Source organism: Lissotriton vulgaris, chromosome 2_1 (assembly GCF_964263255.1).
Source record: "Lissotriton vulgaris chromosome 2_1, aLisVul1.2, whole genome shotgun sequence".
NCBI lineage: Eukaryota > Metazoa > Chordata > Amphibia > Caudata > Salamandridae > Lissotriton > Lissotriton vulgaris.
Window position 1 is genome coordinate 583934238 of NC_141687.1, and position 10106 is coordinate 583944343.

Here is a 10106-nt window from a genome sequence, read left to right on the forward strand (position 1 = left end):
GGAATTTGAGTGGTGACAGGAAAGGGCAAAGGTGTGGAAGGTCAGTGTATGTTAAGATCAAAAATGAGACTGGAGAATACAGGGATGTGTGAAGAGTGTGTGAGTGTGGTGCAAGAAATGGTCAAAGATGTTAGTGGGGAGAAAGTCTAATGTGAGTGAGAAATAGGAGGAAGGGTTGCGAGTGAAAGTGTTGGGAAGAGTCAAGGAGTGATCGAGTAATGCTGGGTCCAGGGTATGATTCGAGAGTATAATAAGGGAAGAAGTTCAGTGGTGCCTGTAAAGGGGGATGGTATGTTAAAGAGGTCGGCGAAAATCTCTCCAAACAGAAGTATGTTACAAGCTTAGGCAGGAAAGGCATTGTGGAAACAGGGTGTCTTATTAGAGAGAGAAGAGCATGTTGGAAGAGCCAGTAGTACGAGGAAGAAAAAAGCTCTTGTAGGGAGAGTAGAAAGCAGAGGCAACTGTACTGGTGGTAGTCATCTGTCAAATCCGTCAGCTGGAGGCAGAAAAGATATCCACACATAGGAGAGCATTAATAAAGTGAGTGCAGAGTCAATGTTATGAGAGGGGGAGGTGTCATTATGGTGAGGAAAATGGGTTGATGTGTCCCTGAAGGTAGCAAAAGAGTTCAATATGCAGTGGCACAGGATATGCTAGAATGGGCAGGAGGTTATTGGTGACATAGTTAAACAATTAGGGGATCACGTGTTTGATGCAGCGTTTAAAGAAACATATGTGACTCGAAGCAGTAAGTAATGCAGCGAATGCAAGCAGAGGAAAGTGTGCTTTAAGGAGAGACAGAATGGATGTTGTGGTATCACGAGGAGACAGTCATGGCCCGGGGTTCCACTGGCAAGGTTAAAGTAGAACTGGGTTAGGCTGAGTGACAATGGGGAGGCAAGGTTGTGGCGGGGAGAGTACACTCACCTAAGCAGGAGTCCATTCTCCAACATTCCACGCTTCCTGCTCTCATACACTAGACGGGCACGTTTTACGTTAATAGGCTCATTCAAACGCTCCTCCCACGGGGGCAAAGGAATCTCAATCATATCCTTTTCAGAATCCTCGGGAGCATCACCTCGGTAGGTTCGTCTAGGAGTGGCAGAGTAGAGCAATGGCAGCCTCACCGAAGCAAAGCTCTGAGATAAACAAGAAACCAAGACAAAATTAATGACCTTCTTCACACCCACAGAAATCTCACATACATATATATCCAAAGTGGCCGGTCCTGCACAATGTCAGGTTTGAGGATCTGGCCAACATGGCTAGTGAGTTCTGCAGCAAGGCCGTGGCATGGCCACTGGTTCCCAGAGTCAGCATCTCCTTGTAGAGCAATTCACGTTCTTGCAGATAAGTACCAAACTCTTACACCCTGGAGTGGAGAAGAGACGGTCAATAAACTCGTATCCAGAACAGAGACTAAAGCGTAAAAAGTTCACTTGTCCAAATATGCCCTCACTCCTTGGACTCTAAATCATGAGCATCTGATTGTGTCCTCTTGTCTGTTATCCTCCAACAGTGCCCTGGTTGGCTTTATTCTGGCCCATACCGCCAAGACTGAACATCCTGACCTGTCGGAAACGAGCTTTGTGTCAGACAGTACCCTCTGCCTGTCTTTTGTTGTGGCTCATTATCTTCACATTATGCCATCCAAAAAACATCTGACGGCCTGCCTAAAGGCCATTGATTGCCTATTCCCTGACTGTGTACACTGGCCAACCATCTTTTGAATGGCCCTGTGTCCATCTAGACTCTGTGCTCTCCGACTTCTAATCTGCAGATTCTAGCCCTAATTTGAGTACCTCTTCATTCAGACGTGCATTTAAAACTTTGTGTTTTGCAACAGTACTATTGTCCCTGTATGATATTTTATAATATCAAACACACGACCAAATGCATAGATATTTCTCCAATAAATTAATTAATTAACCAGCAGAGTTAGCTTATTGTTACACCCAGGAAATTGACACGTATACAAAGATGTAAGGCACCATTAACTTTTTAATTGTTTAAAAGTGAGTCTTTTGTGACCAATTAAGTAAACAGAACCGATTCACTAAGAAAATTGTTCCTTGTTGCTAAATTCTTTGGAGCCGAGTTAAAATATTAAATGTGCACCTTGGTGCCATGCGTCGGTTTCTCATACCTTCTCCCCCGTGATTCCACACCTTACTGCTGCCATCCCTTGACCCACACATATAATGGATCCAGAGTGTCTTTTCCCACTCCCTGCACTCACTTCAGGCACTTAAGGTTTTTGGGGGCCCTAGACCAAACTCATTTTGGGGGCCCCTGTTCGGAACAGCTATGAATTTATGATCCAGTTTCAGCCCTTTCATGCCCTCTTTGCTAGGTCACGGAGAGTGCACAGGCGCACTCATTCAAATTCTAAATGTGTTTACATCTAATATTCAGGGATAGTGATGTATGTTTTCTGTACCGTAACACAGCAGCAGCTCACTAATATTACTGCAAATAATCTTTGCATCCCCCCAACCTTTTTAGGTCTCGGCCTGATCCAGCGAAAAATATTAGGCCAGTGGTATTGTTTTAGGTATTTGAGGCGCCAGTCAGAATATCACACTGATGTAGAAAATTTAGTATTGAAAACGGTGCTATAAGGTAAAGGGAACCACAACCCTCTTTAAGTTTGGCAAAAGACTATACATAAGCAAAAAAAACTCCCTAGCACACGTAAAATATCAAGTCCTCTTTAGTGTTTCAGAGTTATACATTCATCATTCTTGCATTCAGAAAATGACTCTTGTTCATAGGGTCCGGTCGTTTCTTATGAAGTTTATTCCTGGACTTTCACAGCCAACACGTGTTTTGTCGTATTGGGAATGTAACCCACGACTTTCTCAAGGCTGCATGGGTGAAATAAAAGAACATACAATACTGTTTTAGGACCTAATACAAAGTCCCATCGTTACAGCATTAATTCATCACACTGTTATCCATTAGTTATTGTCCAAGTTGGGTCATTGATAAGCATTAGTACTGTGCATTAAGGCATCTTGGGTGGTGGTTAGTCAGTTCACTTAGTTCATTGAAAACTGTAAAGCTACATATAATAATATTTAATTGTTCATATAACACATAATGTACCTCTGTATTCAGTAGGTTTATGAACTCATAGTAAGACGGAGAGACCACGTGCAGAATAGACATATCCGTGATTGGTGCATCTATTAGTAAATCTTTTAGTGTTTGGGATGTGACATAGTTGACTAGGGAACTTATTTTCTTGGGTCGGTGTGAAAATAGAATGGTTGTATATGTGAACGTCGCAGGCACAATAACTGGTGAGAGTGAATCAAATTCCCTGAAATACCTCTTTCTTTGGTAACGTGGTCGTATCTGTAAATATGATGAGATTTTCAATAGATCATCAGTATAGAATTTAGCATCGCTCTAGGTATACTTATCGCATTGTCAGTACTACTATTCTCATTACTTACTTATTTTGCGGTGATAATTCCAACCCGCAGTGGGTTTGTGTTAGGGACGAACTTGGCGTCGTAATTAGGTTCGTAAGGAAGTCAGGGTGTGTTGCTTCCTAGTTCTGTTATTCCTTTTGGATGGCTGTAGGAGTAAGATAGGATTCCTCATTATTATTGAAGTTTCTCGTGTTCAGGAGAAGCCTTTTTATGAAACCTCTGAGCCCATATTAAAGCTATTATACATCGGGTTGAAATAAATTAGTACCCCTCTAATTGTGGTGTCAATAAGACCTACACCGAAGTGCTGCAAGTTGATTTAAAACAATCCCATATTTCGTGTTAGAGATAGTCATGGTGTCAAATGTCTGCCATGCGCTCTGTCGCAGGAGTATAACTCTTTAATAAGGATAACGGTACATTTTATATAAGGCAGATTCAATCGTTTGGAAACTGAGATTAATGAAGCCGGAATAGAGCTATTGCACATCGGCGTAATTATTAATCCTGTATTGAAGTATCGGCAACCTCTACTTCGAAGTACGGCATAAATACATTATTATGTGCTTAAATATCGAAACGGGCTATATTGTGAAAGTATTGTCGTGCGGTAAGTCAGCGAGAGACAATACGTTATAATGTGCTAAAATACCGAAACGAGCTATATTGTGCAAGTACTGTTATTTGAATATGGGTGAGAAATCTATGATCCGGTCTAAGAACATAGAAGCCATTATTGCGCCTACTTTTCGCCATTTGATTGGTATTTTCACTCGTCCCAGGTCCTCCATTAAGACTCTGGTTCTACGGCGTAGTTGCAATAGACTATTTTAAATGTTCCAGCTATCGTGTAAGTTCCCGTTCGTGTCTGAGGCTCATTGCGTGGTCTCGTGAGAAGTGTGAGCATCATCTAGCAGTGTATCGCTGTTGCGGCCATCTTAGAGTGTCTGATTTAGATATTTTTCGGATCATGCTTTACTAATCTATGTAAAGCATACGGTTTAGAACGTATATTCCTCATAAAAAAAAAATTGAATTCAAGTGAACATCCATTATTACCTCGTAGCTGTCTATTAGCCTATTATTATTCGTACAAACTTAATCACGTATGGGGCTAATTGCATAGTAGTCTTGCGAGATGCAAATCATCCTGCTTATACCCCCAGCAGAATATGTAGTTACCGTGGCCATATTGGAGTGCCTCTCTAATGTTATATCGTTTGAAGCTTGACTAATCCGTGTAAAGCCGACCGATTGGGAAAGTTTTATTTCTCTCCTTAGCCAGAATAGTAACATACATATGTTATTTATCTTATAGTCGTCTAATGGCCTGTTGTAGTGCATAAAGATTTGGTGACTATATTAAGTGTCAAGAATAACTCTTATTAACAATCATTATATCTATAATTGGATCCGAGTGCTACGTGATTAAGTGATTGGTGGTCAGTACCGATCATGCTCTGTTGATTATGTTCAAAGGATGGTACTCCTAATTAGTCTCTCCTTCCTATGTGGTTCATGTGCTGGGCTGGCCGAGACATTTAGGCCCACATGCATCAAGCACTTTTTCATTCGCAAACGGTGCGATTTCTTAAAATCGGCCGTTTGCGAATGCAAAACTGCTTTTTGGGATGCATGAAGCAATTTTAGAATTCGCAACATTGTTGCGAGTTCTAAAATTGCGGGTGCTTTTAAGAAGTCGCAGATGTGCGACTTCTTAAAAGCAATGCATCATTACTTTGACAAGTGGAAATTCGCAATTAGGGTTCCAAATTTACCGAGTGGTTGAACCACTCGGTAAATTTGGAAAAAGTGTTTAAAATGCTTTGAATGTATTTTTTTCAACATTCATGTTTCACACACACATGTCCTTTGGACATGTGTGTGTGAAACATGATGCGAAAAATACATTTCAGGGGTGCATGGGGGGATCCTTTGGACCCCCCCCCTGCACCCATGAAATTTTCTAAGTGCCACTCGCAATTTGCATTGACTCCTATGGGCCTTTTGGCCCATAGGAATCAATGGGAATTGCGAAAATATACTTAAGAATTGGGTATTTCTTTGGGATTCGGTAAAAATTGCGATTTTTACCGAATCACAAAGAAATACCGAAAAAAATGATGCATAGCATTTTGCACTTCTTAATTTGCGATTCCTTATTTTTCGCAAATTAAGAAATGCAAAATGACACAATGATGCATGTGGGCCTTAGTAGCTGCTTTGAAAAGTGCTACTTTCCTGGCGACCAGCTTACTATCACGCGCACAAGCGCGCGCAACGTGCACAGCACTTTTTTTCACAGCGTACGCACAACTCGTGTTTTTTTAAATTATTATTTCATTTCGCGGCCAATGCTTGTTTAATTTAACTCCCAGCCGGGTCACGCGGCCAATGCTTGTCTTGTGCTATATTGGTTGTTTGATTCCTAACTCTGGCCAGAGGTCTCGTATGTGCTAATGCACTGTGACATTCTGTGGCCGTCGCAGGATGCCGCTTTCGTGACTGCAATGCAACAAGTAATCACAGGTACATGTAATAAGTCTGGTGGTGTTGACTATGTCTCTTCTCTGCCTCAGGAAGTGACGCCACTGTCGTGATTTTCATGACGGCATCACAAGATATCGGTGGGCACCTCACTGTTCGCGAGATACGCTCCTCTTAACCTATCCACGCGGATCCAAGGGAACCAGAAAATGCACTTTTGGCAAATAACACTGTCCTGGTAACGAAAGCTGTGTATGCATGTTTGCTGTAGTCTCGTGGGTCTACTGGCGAGTGAGTGTTAAAAGACTTCCCGCAGCTGGTCGTAGAACCCACAGAAAGCTAGTTGATTTTTCAAAACAAATATATTACACAATAGGGTAGTATAGAACGTACAGAAGCAACACAGGATCTGGTGTAGCCAGTGTTGGGTATGTTTGGTTGTGTATTTTCCTGTGAAATCAGTGCTTTAAATGGGCCGGTACTCACCGGTACTGAGTACCGGCACTTCCGAATTTTTGGGCCGTCAGTACCGGCACTTCTTTGTAGCACAGAGAGAGTACCGGTACCCTGATCGACGGCTGGCTCAGGTTAGGCATCTCCTCCAGGGCAGAGCGTCCCTGCAGCTTGTAAGTTAATGAGCCGTTAAGTTGACGCCCTTTCACAGAGTTGCTGCTGAAGATTCCAGCAGCGCCCATTTCATTGTTCTCAAACTGCAGGGGTTTGAGTGGGCTCTTGTCACACTGTGATTAACAGGACAGGGTCTCTAGACAGACATGCACTGTCAATCACCTGTGCAGCAACCATTCGGATGAAAGTGCTTTAGCCCCTTACCCCAACCCTTCCCTCAGGTGCGTGAAATGAGTAGGGCCTCCAGTCACTAATCCAGTCCTATTTAGGGTATCGCACTGGCCTTAGTAAAGTGAGTGGCAGCGCAAGACAGTCATCCACCTCGGTCGGTTTTCTTTTCATGTTTTTATTCAGCAAAGGAGCTACTTCCCTTTACATGATGATAGCTACTGACCGGTGCAATGGGTTTATGGGTGTGAAGGTAGCCTTGCCCTTAAGGCAATAAATAGCAGGGAACCTGCAGCGCTCCAGCAATGAACTCCTATGACAACTGGTGATCTATTTGGTTGGGGGGGAAAGACAAGGTGAACATAGAAGGAAGGGGGAGGAAGAAATGTAAAGAAGTGAGGTGAGGAGAGTACCGGTACGCATGAAAGGTAGGCGTATTGGCTGCAAGTGCTGGTGAGCACTAGGCTGTCAGCGTTGGAACTTATCTGACAGCCCAGGCCCACTGTATTCCTGAGCTGCGTCTGAACTATTCAGCATGGGCTTTTTTGCATGATACCCCTGTTTTCACCATCACACTGTGTTTGACAGTTGAGGCCCCATTTAGGCACTGTACTGTTAATCACATTCACACTATTGTGTGGATTTGTGCAAACACACGAAGAAAGCAGCAGGCTGACAGCGACTATTAAAAAAGCCATGGGAAGTAAGGAGTTTAAAATGGCTTTAATCCCACCTGAGACTTTGTGTGAGTGCTTGCATATGGCTGTGACTTGCCTGCTTGTGTATGCCTAATCTTCTGTGAGAGAAAGAGGGAGAGAATTAGAACATGCTGAGGAGATATTTTAAGGGGAGTGTGTGTGTGTGTGTGGGTGCGCACGCTTGAGAAGTTATTGTATTGTGCCAAACAACAACAAATAACAGAATAGCATTAAGAAGCAGCAAATATTCTAAAACAAGGAAATGTTAATATATCATCCTGTTTGGCTTTCATTTTGTGTGATGAGTTAATCTGTTTTACAGATGTAAATGCATTTCTCATGTGATTTGATATGTGCTGCAACTGGTACAGTAGTTATTATATATGATTATATCTTCATTTAGCCCCGCCCCTAGCCCCGCCCACTTGCCACACCTCAATCTCATTTGAATGAGTACCTGCACTTATTTTTTTTCATTTAAAGCACTGCGTGAAATCTGTTGTTTTTCTCGACAACCAATGGGCGATCGCACTAGTCTTGGTACCATAACTTGCTACCTTTTGCCTGGTGGTCTATGGTTGTGTTTGTATCTACAGCTAGCACCAATTTAGTACTTAAAGACGATGCTCTTTTGACACCCAAACGCAACCTCTACCTCTACATTCTACATACAGAATCTTATCACCTAACTGCCTAAATATAATATTATTAGTAACACACAAATACCGTTAACTATCAATCCTTACGTTTTCAAATCTATTTCTATACACATTTACCTGAGTGCACGCTAGTCCTTAATTATTCTAGAAAGTTACAGATTTTTAAAGTATATGGAAAAATCATTAGAATAACCAATAGGTCTCGCTTTTGGGACCTTTTAAGTATTTAGTTATGCAGCCCAATATCCTTGGTGCAACAACATCAACTGTTGCGTGGAACACTTAAAAGGTCCCAAAGGCGAGACCTATTGGCTATGCCAATGCTTGTCTCAAATGCAAGGTCTGTTTTGATCTCAAACGGATTTTGCGTGAGACAAACAAAAGTTTCTCTGGAATTGTTCGTAGTAGACTCGCACATCACCGACATTAAAAATAAATTAAAGGGAATCGTTGTTTAAAACAACCTGTTTCAAAATTAGTCAAGGTCACTATGGAAAGAGCCCCTGAAGAAATAAGAGTTTGTTCTATCAGTTGGCCCTCTGAAAGGCTGACTGTGCCCCCTCCTTAAATCGTCTCTGACTCACCCGGATCCTTGGTAATAACGCAGATGTAAACATCATGAGTCTGTGAGGGGGGGAAAAAAAAGTGCGTGCGCGTTGAAAATTTCCGGTTCAGGCTAAAGGAGTCTGTGCTCATCCATTGAAAGAGAGAACGGACAAGAACAGAAGTGCCATAGAAACAAAAGAAGGAAGAAGACAGAGGGGCTCCAGTGGACATAAAAAAGAGACTTTCGCGCGCAGCAGATAAAAGAGCGCACAGCACCTCTGCTGAAAGTTAGACCGCTGCTATCCGTGCAGTCACGTGAATGCCATTTGGGAAACTTCTAGGTGGGCACGGGATTGGTAGAAGTAGGGACAGTAAAGATATTTGAGTAGGCAAAGATGAGCACAATAAGCTCTATAACTTCCGGAGCACGTTCGCTGGTAGTCACGACCCGTTTGATCGTTTTTTTATGTGAAATTCTTATCTAGGAATACAGTGCTGCCTAGTTTTCAGTCTTTCATTTATTGTGAAATTTCTATATTAGTAGTGCAGTTATGAGCTATGCTTTCTCATTTCTTTACTACTTTTCAGCAGCCAATTAACCATAAAGGTAAAACTTCTCTACACAGAGGCGCAACTAGAGCCAAATTTGGGGGGGGGGGGGGGGGGGGGGGGCTTAGAAAAAAATTCGGGGGGGCGCTGAATCTTTAAACAACATGCAGAGTGGAGCTGCAGGGGCTCTTAGAGGGGTGAAACAACAGCAGGGCCTCATAACATGCAAATGGTCTTTTAAAGACCTGTGAAGTGCTCGGGTGCGGCTGTGTGTGTGCCCGGGAAACTGTCTCATCCCCGGCTGCCACACACAACGGGGAGGGGGAGTGGGGGGTGCGTCTGAAGCCCTTTGAGTTCAATGGGATTTCCACGCCTGTCTCTACATATCTCATGATACCCAACTGTATCACGTTTCCAACCATAGACCCAGCGCTCTATATAAACCCTTTATGATGGTACAGTATCCTCTTTCTTTGCTGCTTCACGGCCAATTAACATTTGTTATCTTCCTGTTATTGACAGTGTGTGTCGTAGGCACTTATTTCTGTGCGGTAATTATTGTGCGCTGTCAGTGCTTTGTGTTTATGCTAGGATTACTGTAAGAAAGACTGGAGGAAAAAAAAAATTAGTGTAGAATCCAAATAATACTTTAAAATGAAATCGAGTTGAGAAGGAATCGAGTAGAGTTGATTTCACTAAGAAAAACGGACTTCAAAGAGAAAAAAAAACGAAGAAAGAACACAACTCGATAAAGTTTACCAATCTAAGATGGCCGCCATGGAAATTCCTTTGTTTTTACAGGCGTTGGCCTTGCTCTGAAAGCGTATGACGAAGTGTTTTGATTCCACGTAGCTCGCGCATGCGCGCGTGCAAGCGTGCGCGCGTGTAACTCGAGCAGGCAGAGACTCGCGCTGACGATAAACCCAAACCCT

The 10106-nt window shown here is 42.7% G+C and overlaps 1 protein-coding gene across 1 annotated transcript in view; it reads right to left on the minus strand.

Annotated features, from left to right (window-relative positions):
* Window positions 1-8789, minus strand: part of SDHAF2 (succinate dehydrogenase complex assembly factor 2) — a 34532-nt gene extending 25743 nt beyond the window's left edge. The window contains exons 1-2 of the mRNA XM_086955600.1: window positions 8664-8789; window positions 928-1139 (exon numbers count right to left, since the gene is read on the minus strand). Coding sequence (XP_086811726.1) covers window positions 928-1139; window positions 8664-8699 — 248 coding nt within the window. The 5' untranslated portion in view covers window positions 8700-8789. The remainder of the gene's footprint in view (window positions 1-927; window positions 1140-8663) is intronic.
* Window positions 8790-10106: the final 1317 nt, after the last annotated feature.